General features: G+C 35.8%; 1 protein-coding gene across 2 annotated transcripts in view; it reads right to left on the bottom strand.

Moving 5' to 3' along the window:
- Positions 1–213: 213 nt before the first annotated feature.
- Positions 214–17979, bottom strand: part of LOC121369308 (paxillin-like) — a 39810-nt gene continuing 22044 nt past the window's right edge. For both annotated transcript variants that reach the window (XM_041494280.1, XM_041494281.1), the window contains exons 4-10: positions 12065–12197; positions 11186–11321; positions 8780–9001; positions 6555–6728; positions 6030–6145; positions 5178–5292; positions 214–4574 (exon numbers count right to left, since the gene is read on the bottom strand). In XM_041494280.1, the coding sequence (XP_041350214.1) occupies positions 4308–4574; positions 5178–5292; positions 6030–6145; positions 6555–6728; positions 8780–9001; positions 11186–11321; positions 12065–12197 (1163 nt within the window). In that variant the 3' untranslated portion in view covers positions 214–4307. The remainder of the gene's footprint in view (positions 4575–5177; positions 5293–6029; positions 6146–6554; positions 6729–8779; positions 9002–11185; positions 11322–12064; positions 12198–17979) is intronic.

Below are 17979 nucleotides of genomic sequence, written 5' to 3'. Positions count from 1 at the left end.
AAATGGGTAAAGGAATACTGTGAAAATTGGTGGCAACTGGATGCTGTCATGTATGGTGCAGCAAAGGATACATGGGTACTAGGTCTAGGATGGATCTTCTGTTGAGTAATTTATTCAAACCCCATAAAGAGGTTCAAGATAATCAACATTGCTTCAACTGAGTTCTTGGTTCAAATATTTTAACATTTTACTTTTATAATGAAAACAAGATTGTCATGCATAAAATTATTTATTTCAATGTGCAAGTTGTAAATTGAAGAATTCATAAGAGTGCAAAACTTTATAGAATTTTAGTACAGGCACTTTGATATTCTAGAATAAAGTTATTACAAATACATACACTAAATACAGCTCTTCAAATAACATCTAAAAAAAACTTTAGACAGATTGTTACAAACAAAAACAAAAAATCTATGCAACTACTTAAAAAGAGCTTTATGGCTTCAACCATTATTATATAGAACATGATTCAAGTATAAGGTTGTTCCCCACAGACTACTCTCCAGGACAAGTGAGGTAGAATAATATATTCTAATCCAAATACTTTTCACAATTTGGTTTTCACAACTTAATTTCCAAACTATAGTCCTTCACAGCCATGAACGTCATTACTGTACTATGGTATTCACTACAATGTTATTTATTTCTGAACGGATTGTTTTTGTAAATTGCAAGCAAAATGAGGTCATTTTTGTTATTTCCAAAACATTTTTCTTTTTGTCATATCAAACTGAAATTACTTACCAAACACAATGTTCATGGAGGCTGGGGAGGACTACAGATGAAAGCATCAAGATAAATCAAGACATTATTTTTGTTTCTAAACACTTTCTGTGTCATCCAAGGGGACCGTTGTCCTCAAACCTATGTCCAAAAGTATAGCTCTGTAGGGACGTTGATACAACAATAAAAATAACATGATACTTACAATTTGAATACGAATTTGTATAACAAAAGACAACCCAAACCAATTTCCTGATTTGTACTGTTGAGATACAAGAAATATACCGTACAATATTATAATTAATGTACATTCACGATATAGAAAATTTATTCATAATATATATATCTCCAAAATACATGATTAAATACCTATAGTGTTTAAAAAATCTCATTGGACAGAAAAAATATATAAAACAGATTTTCTACTGCTGTTCTGCATTACAAATGACATCTAATATGAAATGTAAGTTCTATAATCAAAAGGTCACTATCTGTCACGTTTGGCTGAGGAATTCAATTAAGTAGTGAAGACATTGACATTTAGAATTCACACCATTAAAAAACCAGCTACAGCATTCAAACTTTCAAACTTTGAAAACTACAATGCTTTAATAAACACGGAATTTATTTTTTAAACTGAAACAAAAATAATAAAACGTAACTTACAAAACTGACAATATGAACGAATCAAAATAGCTTACCAACATTCGAGAGATCAAAAGAGAACACTTTTGCATTGTATCACATTTACCCCAGTAAGTGTATGTGTGAAATCTCATGTAACCACAAGTCATATCTTCACAATCAGTGTAACGGACTTAATTCAACTTAAAAACACTGGTGTTCCTCCTATTTTATCAACACATACACTTTGGCAACAATATTTATAATGCATTCCACAGTTATTCACAGTTTGTTTTCCCCAATTGTTCAACTATTATGTAAAATAATTTATCGACTGTTACGTAAAATAGAAAAAGAATATCAACATGAAGAATTTTAAGTGATACACTCATGGATAGTTGATCTCCCTGATGTATCAGTACAAAGGAATTTATATGCTAGATAATAAACTACTTCATCAGATCTCTAACTCATGGGCCTCAAAATTAATGTGTATGGTATCATATAAACGATCAAAATCATAATTATTCCAGGCAACGATAACAAACTGATGATCAAATAAAGGACGAGAACAATTAATTGTTAATGGTCACAGAATGTGTACAGCCTAATTCTACACACACCACGGAGAGACCATGTTTACGAATACAGGCCATATAAAACACAATGAATGATATGACTCTTCAAGTCTGATCCTTAACCAGTCAAATTAACAACATGTTTAATGATAATACACACAATAACAAGAACAGGGAAAAAAACAAAACATAATTTGAAAACCCCCCACTAAAAACCATTCACAGCTGATAACCGACATCATAAATGAAGTAATACAGGGTTATCCATTTAAGATTTTAATCATCTACACATGCAATTGAAATGAATGAAAACAAACAGATACCGTAACTAAACCCCCACTGAGGAGATATGAACCAGCGACTCTCTGTATCAGAGTCTTATCAACTAAATTAATAAGGAAAATTCCATTCAGCTGCTGTCAGTAGCAGCACTTTCTGCTAACATCTTACTAACATTAACACCTCACTACAATACTTAATCAGAGGATGTTGGGGATCAATCATTTAGCAGCAACATACTGAGAGGGAGAGAAGAAAACAGCTGATTGTTTTGACCAGCAACCAGTCAATATGGCTGCTTCCCATAGAAAGAGACATAACCATGTTTTTAAAACACGCGTTTAACTTTTAAAAAAAACCCCTCGGTTCTAGAGCAAAGGCTACCAATCCTATAACCTACTCCACTGATAAGCATGGGGATGTCAATAGTTGTTACAGCTGTCGTCATTTGGGTCAGGTTGTTTACACGAGAATGACATTAAAGAGGAATCAAACAGAAATCACATACCATACATAAGAACATGTACACTGACATAATGATAAATAATGTGATCACATGTTTATACTTGTACAATAAAACTTTAATATATCATTGCAACTGTATTATTATAAAACAAAAACAAAAATAAAATAATAATAAAAATTATAAAGAAATAAAAATCCTTTAAAAAAATGCATAAAGCAGGAATTAATCCCCAGTTAGTGGCATCTACCGGTAGCTCCTTTTAGTGTTTTCCAGATAAGTCAACAAAACTTAAATCATTGATCTAAATCAGTGCAGAAAAAAAAGAAGAAAAAGCACAATTGTATAATTATTATTATCAAGCATCTTCACCCATTATCAGCACTGGTGTATAAGCATTCCATTATCCATGATTACACTAAAAAAATAAATCAATATGTTGCTACTATAGTAACCACAAAATAAATTCCAATACACTTGAGCACTTCATAAACTATATACACAAACCAAAATCTGCACACACCATGTTTTTACATGTGGCTGGACACCTCTTAACAAAAACAGCCGCATAGTCAAGACTGGCCATGTAGGGTGCAGACCACAGACACCTAATATAATAGTCATTTAGTCCAAAGTTGACTGATACAACAGCATAATCTTGTAGCAATACAATCATAACATTAACTTTTTGTTTTATTATTACAAATTTGCCTAGACACAGCTAGAAATGTTCATTTATTTGCTGAGAAACTCAGGAAAGAGATCAGTGTAAAGTCACGTGAGAGTACGTAAGATCATGGTTATGTGGATGGTATATAAAGTAAATACTTAAACTGAAACACAAGATTCAATGGCATGTAAGCTGCATGGTGTCAGAGTTTGGATTAAGAAGTATGAAGGCTGTGACAGTTCTACAGCATGGAGCTAAATACATTGGTAAAGTCACAGACCCCAGTTCCTGATCTATGTATCTTATCAAAACACCAGGACCAGAAACACATGGAGTTGCCAACATTGACAACTTAATGGAGAAGTTGTAACTAAAGTGCAACTTAAAAGAGGATAAAAGCTATAATGACCAATATAGTTTGCACTGCCTAACAAGTAGTCAGCGTCTTTAATACATTGTTCAGTTAACCACAGAATATCTTCCAAAGTGTTATTTTTCCTATGTTAAGTTTGTGTATAAAAAGTATTGAAAAATACTAAATTTTAGCTGTATCTGTTTAACAACACAACATATCAAAGGTTGACAACCAGGGGCCTAATGACTACCATGACATGACTTTGCTATCATTCAAAACGACACAAATACTGTTTACAATGGGTGCACGTGAATTAGGCCCGAGAATTGGTTATGTACACTTTCTGCCAATATGAATGGAATCCACTCTTTTACTTCATATCTTTTTCTTTTCTTTTTCTTTATAAATGTAGTTTGTTTCATCGGACATATTTAGTAATATGAGTAATGAAAGCTACATAATTGGAATAAATAAACGCAATAGCTTTCTTTTCTAATTTTTCAGAAAATAAAAACATTTTTGGAAGACCATGATTTTTAACATAACTAATTCTGGTTGTCATCCTTTATTTCTGCTGGTTGTGGAAGACTGTGATAGAAAGGGAGGCAATCATGATCAGCCGAACAGCTTGACGAAGCAGGGGTGACAGTACGGTTTGTCGGCCTGCTCTTTGAAGGTTCCCTTGTTCAGTTGTTTCAGACAGAAGGCACACACGAAGTGTTCGGGGTGGAACTTCTTGAACATGGCCGTGATGCAGCGCCCGGTGATCGGCTTCTGGCAGCTGGCACACAGTGAGCCGCGCTTGGCATGGTAGTGGGTCTCGCAGTACGGCAGACCCTCGTGGTCAAAGAAACTGCCACCACCAAACGGGGCATGGCAGTCCTGTGAACAAAACAAAGTCAACTAGTAATGTCCAATTGTAACAGATAAACCATGAAGTAATCCTGTCAACAAAACAAAGTCAACTAGTAATGTCCAACTCATTTATATCTAACATTTGAGGTACATCACATAAAACCTACAAAAAAATAAGAAAATAGTACTAATAAATAACCCAATAAAGAAATGGAAGCAAACTGTGTGATGCTGGCCTCGGTGGAGTAGTAGTTAACCACTGTTCTTAACGTTCTAACCCAGAATAAACTTTAATGGATCAATGGAGGGTATTTATAACCTCAAAAAACCAAAACAAATGAAATACAAAAGAAGGCCACAGATATCTATTGTAATAACATTCAAAATCAGAGTGAATATTTCTTTAGTCATTGTGTGTGGGTGTGGGTTATTTTTGGCAGGCTTCCATTAGAGAACTGTTCTAGCATGCCTATCATGGGCACAACCTCTGACTTGGCCAGAGAGTTCTGTCCAAGACAGGTTTAGCCATTGCAAAAAAAATACAGATTTAAATTCAGATTACATGGAGTTAAGTGTGTGTAATGGAAAGCACGGACAGAGATTGTGGATCAACCAAACAGTGATACTAACCCAGCACACGAAACATTCTGGGTGCCAGTGGCGATTCAGCGCTGTGATGTAGTTATCCATGATCGGGTTGCCACACCCTCCACACTTGGGTGCAAATATCTCGTAGTAGTCATCTCTGCAAATTCAAAATGTTTTTATAATTATTTTGTAAATCTACACACATTAAAACACACCGATTTGAAAAAGTAAGGATTATTTACAATAGTGACAGCAAATAGTGACTGTAACCAAAAATATCAATATATAGTGTCGGTAGAGTCAGGAAGTCCATCATCTTACTGACATTCAATCTCACATTACTGACATTCTGTTATGATATCTTGGTATTTTAGACAGACATTACTATCCTTGTAGCGAATTAAATCCAATACATAATACCATGTGTTCCCTTATTTCCTTCCATCAGCATATTATTGGAAGAAAAAAATCCTTTAATGTAAATTATCAATCAACTACAACAATGATCAATGTTAAAACATTTTGTAAGCAGTATCGTCAATATTACACTAAAGTTATTTTGGTTAATGCAAATCAAATTAACAGACTGAATCAAAATATTATAAATGAGCTACGTCTACAATGACTGAGTAATTGAGTACAACGTTGATTTTTATAACTGGGCTCCAACCACAGCTAGCTGATTAACAATTGTGTTAATAGATGACCGATCTATTGAAAAACAGTGGTCCAAGCAGTGGGGAACAGTGTTTCAAAACACATCCAAGTAAGATAAATATTAAAACAATGTTTGTGTGTGAAAACGTACGTGACTTTCCCTGTATACTAGTTATAATATGGATCAAAAGCTGGCAACTGCTATTAAGTGTCTATACTGTCTGAAGTAAAACTTACCTGCAGTAGGCCTTGCCCTCGCGTTCATGGAAGCCCTCCTCACCAAAAGCTCGGCCACACTTTGCGCAGAAGAAGTGTTCAGGGTGCCACGTCCTGTCCAAGGCAGTCACACATTTCTGATAGGAAATTTACATTTACAAAATCATTATTTCAAAAAGTATGGGCTGGTATTTGTGGATTCTAAATGTCATTACTAAACAAAAGTGGAGACAACAAGCAAAAAAACTAAACAAAAACAAAAACAAAAATCAACCACCAAAAATGTAAAGAATACGATTAGATTATACATATAAAAACAACTACCCTATTACTATCAATTATTTTACTGCTAATTTATTTTAAAAACATATTTACATTCATACTTAAGCAGTAAAGATCATTATTGAACAAAATCAGTTTATTATATATAACCACAACATACTACCATTTATTTTTATATACAAAAAAAAAAGGATAACAAGTGATATGTTTAACTAAACAATGCCTAGTTGTATAAAGGTTAGCTCCAATAGATCTAAAACTTACATCTATAATTGGTCCTTTGCAGTAGGCACACCTTGGAGCAAACAGTTCGTGGTAGTCTCTCTCACAATACGCCTTGCCCTCGCGCTCGTAGAAGTTGCAAGTCCCAAGCGTCTCGTTACAATGGGTGCACGTGAAATGTTCTATGTGAAAAATCCTCCCAAGTGCTGTGATAACCTGTTAACAAACACAACAAAATTATGTAAATTATGAGTATATAGTGTTTTGGAAATTAAATCTTCAAATACACCAATGTAAGCTAGCTCATTTTAAAAACACCAACCTATTAAAGTTAGACCTTTGTTACACAGCCACCTCAGTATTAGCCTGGTAAGACGGTTGGCTGCTATATAAATTATTACATTAAAGAATAGTAATATTGCCATATTAATACAGGTGCCTAATTGACGGAGGTATTAACAGGTGCCTAATTGACGGAGGTATTAACAGGTGCCTAATTGACGGAGGTATTAACAGGTGCCTAATTGACGGAGGTATTAACAGGTGCCTAATTTACGGAGGTATCAACAGGTGCCTAATTGACGGAGGTATCAACAGGTGCCTAATTGACGGAGGTATCAACAGGTGCCTAATTGACGGAGGTATCAACAGGTGCCTAATTGACGGAGGTATCAACAGGTGCCTAATTGACGGAGGTATCAACAGGTGCCTAATTGACGGAGGTATTAACAGGTGCCTAATTGACGGAGGTATTAACAGGTGCCTAATTGACGGAGGTATTAACAGGTGCCTAATTTACGGAGGTATTAACAGGTGCCTAATTTATGGAGGTATTAACAGGTGCCTAATTGATGGAGGTATTAACAGGTGCCTAATTGACGGAGGTATCAACAGGTGCCTAATTTACAGAGGTATTAACAGGTGCCTAATTGACGGAGGTATCAACAGGTGCCTAATTGACGGAGGTATTAACAGGTGCCTAATTGACGGAGGTATCAACAGGTGCCTAATTGACGGAGGTATTAACAGGTGCCTAATTGATGGAGGTATTAACAGGTGCCTAATTGACGGAGGTATTAACAGGTGCCTAATTGACGGAGGTATTAACAGGTGCCTAATTGACGGAGGTATTAACAGGTGCCTAATTTACAGAGGTATTAACAGGTGCCTAATTGACGGAGGTATCAACAGGTGCCTAATTGACGGAGGTATTAACAGGTGCCTAATTGATGGAGGTATCAACAGGTGCCTAATTTACAGAGGTATTAACAGGTGCCTAATTGACGGAGGTATTAACAGGTGCCTAATTTACAGAGGTATTAACAGGTGCCTAATTTACAGAGGTATTAACAGGTGCCTAATTTACAGAGGTATTAACAGGTGCCTAATTGACGGAGGTATTAACAGGTGCCTAATTTACAGAGGTATTAACAGGTGCCTAATTGATGGAGGTATTAACAGGTGCCTAATTTACGGAGGTATTAACAGGTGCCTAATTTACGGAGGTATTAACAGGTGCCTAATTGACGGAGGTATTAACAGGTGCCTAATTTACAGAGGTATTAACAGGTGCCTAATTTACAGAGGTATTAACAGGTGCCTAATTTACAGAGGTATTAACAGGTGCCTAATTGACAGAGGTATTAACAGGTGCCTAATTTACGGAGGTATTAACAGGTGCCTAATTTACGGAGGTATTAACAGGTGCCTAATTTACAGAGCAAATTAGACTGTGGATAGTATTTTAAATCTTTGCAGAGTGTTAACCGAAGAGAAACTTAAACAGAGCATATATTTCAAGTCAAACCATCCCCATACACTGTGTTTAATTGGTCAATGACTATGCCATGCTGCCTTTAAAGCAGGGAACCAGCTGTAGAACACACTGTACTCATACCTGTACTGAAGTAACTGATTACACTAACTACAGACCAACATAAACAACAAATGATACCAATATTTCTAAGTATATACCATTTTGTTTTGGAGGGGAGGGTCAATTTAAAAGATAATTTTTTTTTTAAAAAGCTATTATGCTAACTCAGGTACTGTTTATTATTTCAACAGATAAGACAGACGATTAAAAGTCTATAACAACTCACTGCAGTACCATGCTACACAAACTACATTAGACAAGAACGTACATGACAAATGTATATATAATTTTAATAAATGCCACTTTATTTTTTGGTGGATGCGGAGATTTAACTAAATATTTATAACAATCTGTTATTAGGAGTGAACCACACCACACAGCGTTGTGTTACCTGTCCGACGACGGGCTGGTTGCAGGCTGCACACACACCCTTCGTCTTGGTGCTGACCCCCTGGCGATTCATGTCCGTCTGGAGGTCACCCAACATCGTCTCTAGCTGGTTCGTGGTCGGCATTGGCGCAGACATCCCACCGAGCGGCTGCTCCACCGCTTTCCCCTTGTTTGGCTTCGCGTACGCAGGCTCAGACACTGGCTGCTGGGCTCTGTTCTGTAGCTGGGAAAACAAAGTTAAAATCTGGCTCATCATCTTTCATTAATGTCAAACATAAGTATACATTCAAAGTTTAATAATTAAATTTTCTTTGCGTCTATACACTTTACGGCAATCTGATTGGTCTGGAGGTGCTTTTTTTTTTGTTCATATCTTAATGCACCCCAAAAAATTAAGCCATGCCTACTCGCACTACTTTTGTGCAACAAGCCGGATTATTCTGGCAATCATATTTAGATATTTTGAAGAAAACACACGTGAAAGCTACAAAAAATGTATACGATAAATTAATGGAAAATTCTATAGCAGAGTAGACATATGGATTTATACACATTGATTAAAAAAAAAAAAAAAAAAAAAAAAACCTCTTCGCTAATCATGACATGATGATGAGAGAAATCATGTAGGAAACTTCACGCCTGTAATTTACTTGTAAGCGATGTTCAACAGCTGTTAGTGAAAATTAAACGGTTCCACCGACAGCATAAATGTTAGCCACGTTCCCTTCATTGACTTTCATAAAATATAAACTAAACACGAATAGGACAATTCCTTCCAATATAGGCCTAACTAAATGATCCGTAAAAATGCACAGCAGCTAGAGGAAATGATGTCATTTACAAAACATCACCTGATTCAAATAATAGTGAATGAACGTTCGCATTCTTACGCAACATAAGTATCAATGAAGTTTACACAAACAATACTACAGGCGTATTTAAAGCTAAACAAAATAAATTCAGTTATGTATTGTTAAAGTATGCATATAAATTTAATTATAAGATTTGACCGCAATTATTTTTTGGTTCATGCTACGCGGGGTCATACAGTGTGCAAATTGTTTTTTCGGTTCATACTTGCATGAACCAAAAAATAATTGCGGTCAATTCTTAAATGACTTTATGTTTTCTCATGTATCAGTAGAACATTTTGTGGAATTCTGTGACTGCAAAGAAAATATGATGTAGTTCAAGTATACGTTTAAAGTTGAATGATTTTGGGCTGAATGTACAAAGCCTGTTTTTGACTTACAAGCGAGTAACTGCATGTATTTACAATGCTTAAATACCTGCCCTTTATGTTTCCTCATGTAGCAAAAATACATTCTGTGGCTACACAGGGAATGGGATCTAGTTCATGATGGACTTTCTGCCTAATCAGACCCATTGGTTCATAACTGATTATCAAATGCTACAGAATGTGTTACACTATGTCTGGGGAAGTATTCAGAAACATAATCCAGTGTACAGGCTTTAAACTCACTGATCAAAGTTCAACAGCAATAAAGCAGCTTTGGATCCAGTACAGAAGCTTTGGAATTCAATACTACAACTTGAAAATCCAGCGTAAAAGCTTTGAAATCCATCGAGGATTTTTCAGAATCCAATATACAAGCCGTAGAATCCAGTATATAAGTTTTAGATTTTAGTACAAGTTTTAGAATCCAGTATATGTTTTGGAATACAGAGCACAAATTTAAGAATCTAGTGTACAAGTTTTAGAATCCAGTATCCAGGACTAAAAATCAAGCAAACAAATTTTGGTATCCATTATGGCATATTAAAGATCCAGGCATTGAGTTGTAAAAGCTTTCGACTCCAGTGTACAGAATCTACATCTTTACTTTCCAAGTCCCTAACACAAACAGCCTGTTTCCTACCGACTTTCTTACCTTAAACTTTGAGAGTGAGTTCATAAGATCATCAAGTTCGCGTGTTGCGGTGGAGGTGCTCTGTACGGGGGGAGTTCTCCCTACGAGGTTCTTACCTTAAACACTGAGAGTGAGTTCATAAGATCATCAAGTTCGCGTGTTGCGGTGGAGGTACTCTGTACGGGGGGAGTTCTCAGGGATCTCTACGAGGTTCTTACCTTAAACTCTGAGAGTGAGTTCATAAGATCATCAAGTTCGCGTGTTGCGGTGGAGGTGCTCTGTTCGGGGGGAGTTCTCAGGGATCTCTCTCTACGAGGTTCTTACCTTAAACTTTGAGAGTGAGTTCATAAGATCATCAAGTTCGCGTGTTGCGGTGGAGGTGCTCTGTACGGGGGGAGTTCTCAGGGATCTCTCCCTACGAGGTTCTTACCTTAAACTCTGAGAGTGAGTTCATAAGATCATCAAGTTCGTGTGTTGCAGTGGAGGTGTTCTGTACGGGGGGAGTTCTCAGGGATCTCTCCCTACGAGGTTCTTACCTTAAACTCTGAGAGTGAGTTCATAAGATCATCAAGTTCGCGTGTTGCGGTGGAGGTGCTCTGTACTGGGGGAGTTCTCAGGGATCCCTGCTGTGAGCTGTACACATGCTGCCCTGTTCCTGATCCTCCTTGAGACCTGTAGCGATCAAACAGTCTGTCAAAATTTGGAGGCTGGGATTGTGTGAACCCCCCCCCCCACTCACCCAAACAACCTTAATACGACTTGTGATCACAGAATAAATAGATGGATTTGTTTGACATATATGATCACTTTTTTTTTTTTAAACATGACAAGCAAGATACATAATTACACAACCTGAAATTCCAAACAAAATATTTAATATTCTTGTTTATGATTTACAATGCATAAACCAATGAAACAATCTCTTTATGTCAAACTGATACATAAACAACAGTTAATTAAGCCAATCACAAGAGCAATATTATAAACACATATCCGTACCAAGTTTTAAAAAAGCAAGTAAAAAAACATAGAAAAATGTCACATAACATGACTGATGTTACAATTCTGCAGTCGTAAAGTTTGTTTTGTTTAACGACACCACTAGAGCACCTTGATTAATTAATAATTGGCTATTGGATGTCAAACATTTGGTAATTCTGACTCATAGTCATCACAAGAAACCTACATTTTTCCTAATGCAGCAAGAGATCTTTTATATGTATTTTCCCCACAAACAGGAAAGAACATACCACGGCCTTTGACTAGTTGTGGTGCACTGGGTGGAACGAGAAAAAACCTAATCAGCTGAATGGATCCACCAAGGTGGTTTGATACTGCAACGTAATTCTGCAGTTGCTACAAATTATATGAGTTAAAAAGTTGAAACTACGATCGGAATACAATGCTGTGGTTACCCTGGTGGTACAGTGCACTCTAGTTCATCGAGTAGACTCTCAACCGTGGCTCGCTCGGTCGTTCTCACCGGTTTCGGGGCAACCTGCGGCGGTATCCGGCCGGTACTACTGCCGTTCACTATAGGCTCCGGTCCTGAAACAGATTACACCATGGTTTAACAAGTGTTCACTATGTACGCAGGCTTATTTTACATGGTGAGTGCATGAAATATGGATGAGAAAGTGAACTATAAACTGCCTGGATCTGAAACAAGGATTAATAGCACCATCAGCAAAGGAAAATCTGTGTCTCACCTTCCAGCTGAGACAGAAACTGACGACATCAAATGGTTTTTTATCTTTCAGTTGATATGAATGACAAAACTATCAAGATTTGTCCAAAGGACATTTTGACAAAGGTATGATTGTTGCCACAAGTAACCATCAAGTAGGGAACATTTGACAACTAGTATTTAACCTTACAGAATTGCATAGCAATTTGCGACACAATAAGGGAACAAGGTATTAAAAATTGCATTTCTACACAAAACAGTCCAAAGGACATGCTGACCAAAGTATGACTGCTCCCACAAATACCTGTTTTTAGGTGTTTAATCCATCATTCTTGTTGAATTTCATGATGTTCTGTAGTGTAGAATAATCCTTTCCTTTTAAATAATGTCTTTCATAAGATGCACAATGAAAACATCTAACAATTCAGATTTATTTTACGATATTTACTTGTTAAATTTTTACTTTGTTTGCTTGTGGTCTGTTTTCGCAATGACCATAACACCATTGATATAATTATGTCTTTAGTGGGACTGCCAGTCCCATCAATGGTTTGGCAAATCTTATGAATGGATACTTAGACCATTATAATGTGTTTCTCACACAGCCACATGGTACATGTTGGTTCATTAAAGCAGCATGCAGCCCATTTAAAAATGTGTAAAACCTTTAAATGAAGTATTCCAGGCTAACAGGGGATGTTAAATTGCAAGTTCAGCATAATATTAATTCCTATTTGTTACTGAAATACTACTTTCTGTACAACAAATATATGTTTCTGTTCAACAATATGTAAAAGTTTGTTTTGTTTAACGACACCACTAGAGCACATTTATTTGTTAATCATCAGCATTTGGATGTCAAACATTTGGTAATTTCGATATATAATCCTAGAGAGGAAACCTGCTACATTTTTTCATTAGTAGCAAGAGACATTTTATATACACCCTCCCACAGACAGGATAGTACTGGCTGGAATGAGAAATAGCCCAATGGGCCCACCGACAGGGATCAATCCTAGACCGACTGCGCATCAAGAAAGTGCTTTACCACTGGGCTACGTTCCACTCTCTCACCATTATGTAAAACCCTCCAGATATTTTCTGCACATTCCTCAAAATTCCCACTCCATTTTAAGCATTGTCATAAGAATTTCAATGGTGCAGCAATATATGCAATTTCCCCATACAGGACATACCATGACCTATTGTGGGTCACTGAACTCCATCCCACCCCCAACAAGAGAAATGATCATGATGGGTATCACCTTGACTGAAGCCAGGAAACAGCATCAAGAAAAGTGAGAGTGACAAGTGATGCTGTGACCTTCACCTGAAGGTCAGAGATGTAATCAAGTAAAACAAAAGGGAACCTTGCCAAACGTTTACCTTCAACACAAGCACACCTCATCTATGTGATAAACAATTTAGACAATGACAAACAGCAAAACACAATAATCACAAGGCATGTTCATAGAACATTAACTTGATTTATCAACAACCTAACCTGCCAACCTGTCGGACAAACCGCAACATTTAGTATTTTACGTAGATGAAAAAGACTTTGGTGAAAAAAACATCTAGAAAACTCTGCAAGGTCTTGAAATGTCTATGTTACTTTAAGCTTTTCATCAAAGAATAAGAACAATTTTTAGGGAGTGTTAAAATATGTGAAGTTCTTGAAAAAATGTTCTCTTTTTTTCCCCTTTTTAAAAAAAAAATATTATCACGAGATTGTGCAAAGAAACAGAATTTTCCCATTAAAAAGAATTACAAACCCCAAATCATGCAACAAAACAAACCTAGTAATAAGAAAACTTTTTTTTCCCCCCTTTTTTTTTTTTTTTTTTTAAATAATACTACCTCCAGAATTCAATGTGATTAACAAGTGCAAAAAAAAACAAAAAAAAACAACAATCCAGCAATTAAAAAAAGGTGAATAAAAAATGTATTAAGTGAAAGAGAAGTCCTGGCCACACAGCAATGTAGAAAGATTCAGATAAGCAGACAGGAGCAAGAAGAACTATCATTAAAGGTTTGCATTTCAAAACAGCATTTATTTTGCAAGAAAAGCAATCGCCTTGAGAATGGTTTATGATCAACAACTGTAAAACACACAAACCTCCAGCGCCAAGTCATTCTTCACACTCCTAGCTGTCTAACACCTCACACACACACACACGTAACACAAACACTACCATTCATTTACACTAAAAACAAACAGTTTCCAAGAAAACTGATGAACAAAAACATCTTGATGAATAGCTTATGCAAGAAAAAACTACAAAACTAAAAAAAAAATCTTAATTAATAGTTTATACAAGTTGCAGCATACTTACAAGATTCCCTCCCTCACGAGACAAAGAATTTTCTGCTTAGTTTCTTCCCGGGAGATTAAACCTGGGAGCAGTGGCAGTGAGGGAGGCTATTTTGTGTTTATTAAGCTATTTATAAATGTTGTTTATCACAAGTGTTAAATGCAGCCTGCCTTCCACCGATCTCTACTCCATTAGCTACACCTGCACAACGACTTGCTTACATACACGTAATTACAAGTCAAATCTTCAAACACAAGACATTATCTGATTTATAGATGCCATCTGTAAGTGGGTTTCAAACACTAAGTGCAGGTTAAACTCATTTTTAAAATCTGTCTTTATAAATGAGCCATATTCACCATTCAGTCAAACTGGTCTTACCCTGTCATCTAAGGCCATACAAATGGATAGAACCTCAATATATAATCCCATTAAAGGTGCTATAACATAAAAATTACAAGTTCCATATTTGGCTGTTTTGACATTTGTAATAAATAAATTAATCGCTGATATAATCTTTGCATTATAAATAACTCAGGAATATTCTGATTGTTACGTGCTTAGTAGGAGCACTTAAGATCTGTTTAATTTGTATACGTACCCTCAAATTACTGTCTGGTAGAAAGTCTGACTTTGTGTAAATAGACATGCATTCGGTACAGCTAGATTCCTGTGTTTTTACATGGTCACAGATCTTATAAAATGGGTAATCCACAAAATCAGTCAAATTGACTGGACAAGGCCATTAGAAACAAATGAATTGTACTAAGCAAATATGTTATCAAAATCCTCCTGGTATGTTATGGAGCGTTCACCGTATAATTTTTATAGGTATAGCGTTCAACGTATAATGATTACATTTCATAGCCAAAGTTAAATAATTTTGGTGGGAAATGCAACTATGAGAGTGCATCTTTAAGAGGAAGAAAGGAAGGAAATGTTTTATTTAACACACTCAACACATTTTATTTAAGGTTATATGGCATCGGACATATGGTTAAGGACCACACAGATATTAGGAAACCTTCTGTCGCCACTTCATGGGCTACTCTTTTCAATTAGCAGCTAGGAATCTTATATGCACCATCCCACAGACAGGATAGCACATACCATGGCCTCTGATATACCAGTCGTGGTACACTGGCTGGAAATAGAAATAGCCCAATGGGCCCACCGACGGGGATTGATATCACACTGACCATGCATCAAGCAAGCGCATTACCACTGGACTACATCCTGCCCCTCCTTTAAGAGGAGAATCAAGACAGAGCCTGTGTAATACAAGTTTGTACTGTTCGCGAGTTAAACAAAAACATGAAGGTGGTCTGTTGAAACAAGAGATTTCTTAATGGAGACGGCTGCTTGGGCAGTTTACAATTTAAAATATCTATTCAATTAAATTTTGACATATAAATGACTTTTACTACATAAAAATATGGCTTTCATAAAAAAAATCTTTTTATAGTATCATAAAATTAATTTTTATAAAACTGGTTTATTTTATTATACCTTCAAAACATGGATTTTGTAAAACTAGTTTATTTTATTACATCTTCAAAACACGGATTTATAAAACTAGCTTATTTTATCTGCAATAAAGTGAAAGTGGATCGTGAATTTAAACTGATAATGAACTATGTTAATGCAATTACACCGCACGTCCAACAGCTGACAGACTTCCAGAATCCGAGGTAGGCAGTTTATTTCAGTAAGACGCTATTAATAGTCAACGATCTCTCCAGCAGAAAATTGCACTTAAATGAGTCAGCACTGAAGAGTTAGCAATGTTACGAGGTTTTTTTACTTTAAAAAAAAAATAGCCTTCAACGAACTTTACTGCACAGCTACAAGACAGATTGGGGGGAGGGGGGGGGGAGAGAAGGAAATGATTTATGAAATATTTTTGACTTAATTCCTGGATTTATGGTAAATGTAACATTCAAAATGCTAATGAACAACATACCTAGCAGAATAATTAAGCTTTTAAATTTTCTTACTAGGATATTAAAACATACTTAATGAAGAAGGCCTATACATTCAATATATCATCAAACACTTTTACATATCTTGGTCAAATCATATATTTCTTGTTTATAAAAAACATTTTAAAATTCTGCAATTTAGCAAATTATATTTCTGTTTTTGGCAAATTCTATGAAGGGTTATCGGGTGGAATGTGGCCCAGTGGTAAAGTGTTCGTCTGATACGTTTTTGATCTACGATCAGTCTACGTCAGCAGGCCCAGTAGTTAGGCTATTTCTCGTTCTTGTCTGTGGGATGGTGCATATAAAAGATCCCTTGCTACTAAACTGAAAAAATGCAGCAGGTTTCCTCTCTAAGACTACATCAGAATTACCAAATATTTAACATTCAATAGTCTATGATTAATAAATCAATTTGCTCTAGTGGTGTTATTAAACAAAACAAACTTTTAACTTTTTATGAAGGGTTACCTTGTGTTTTGGAATGTCATATGGTATATCATGTGTAAAACAAGAATCATTTTAATACACGTCAATCTGTGGCTACTATACACTATACATGTACTGTGCAACGATGGAACCAAAACATCAAAATATTTACATTTTGAAATCAATATCAATTATCAAAATCACAATAAACAAACTCTAAGCACAGTTACCAAATACTATGTGTCAAAATGATCACATGTTTAACATCCAATACAGTGTTTTGTTAAAAGCCAGTACAAACTTTGCTAACTAATTGAAGGAAAGCCACTTAACCATGCAGGTACAACAATACATAGTTCAAGAAATGTGATACTGTGTAAACAGCAAGGTATTTTACATCATGGGTGTAATGTGTGTTTTACATCATAAAAAAATATATTTTACAGGGAGAAAAAAAATCAGCGACAGTTGTCAAGACTGAAAACATATTTTTTATATGAACAAATGGAAAATGTCATAGCCTAGAATATGCTGCAAACCACGTTTTTTACACACCAATAATGTGGAAATTTTCTTGATTCCACCAGATAAGTTAAAAACCAAAGTCCAAATGAATCTGCTGAAAGTCTGAGTTCAATGAACAGTTGCTATTTAAGATGGATACAGATGTTGCACAAGCTAGTTTTGACAAACACGAACCAACTGACTGCAATAACCAGATTTATATGCAACGCAGCTGTTAAGTCTATGGATCAAGTCTATGTAAAAGTCATCCCGAGAAAGCAAAACTACAAAATGATGAGCAAATTAGCTAGCTGGAATGGGGCAAATTTATTTGTTTAACTCACACAGTAGGATGCTGTACTACTGACCCAAACTAAAATAAATCTACAACTTGTTCACTTTTATGTTTTACA

The sequence above is a fragment of the Gigantopelta aegis genome, chromosome 3 (genome assembly GCF_016097555.1).
Source record: "Gigantopelta aegis isolate Gae_Host chromosome 3, Gae_host_genome, whole genome shotgun sequence".
Lineage (NCBI taxonomy): Eukaryota > Metazoa > Mollusca > Gastropoda > Neomphalida > Peltospiridae > Gigantopelta > Gigantopelta aegis.
This window is presented reverse-complemented; position numbering and strand designations above follow the sequence as displayed.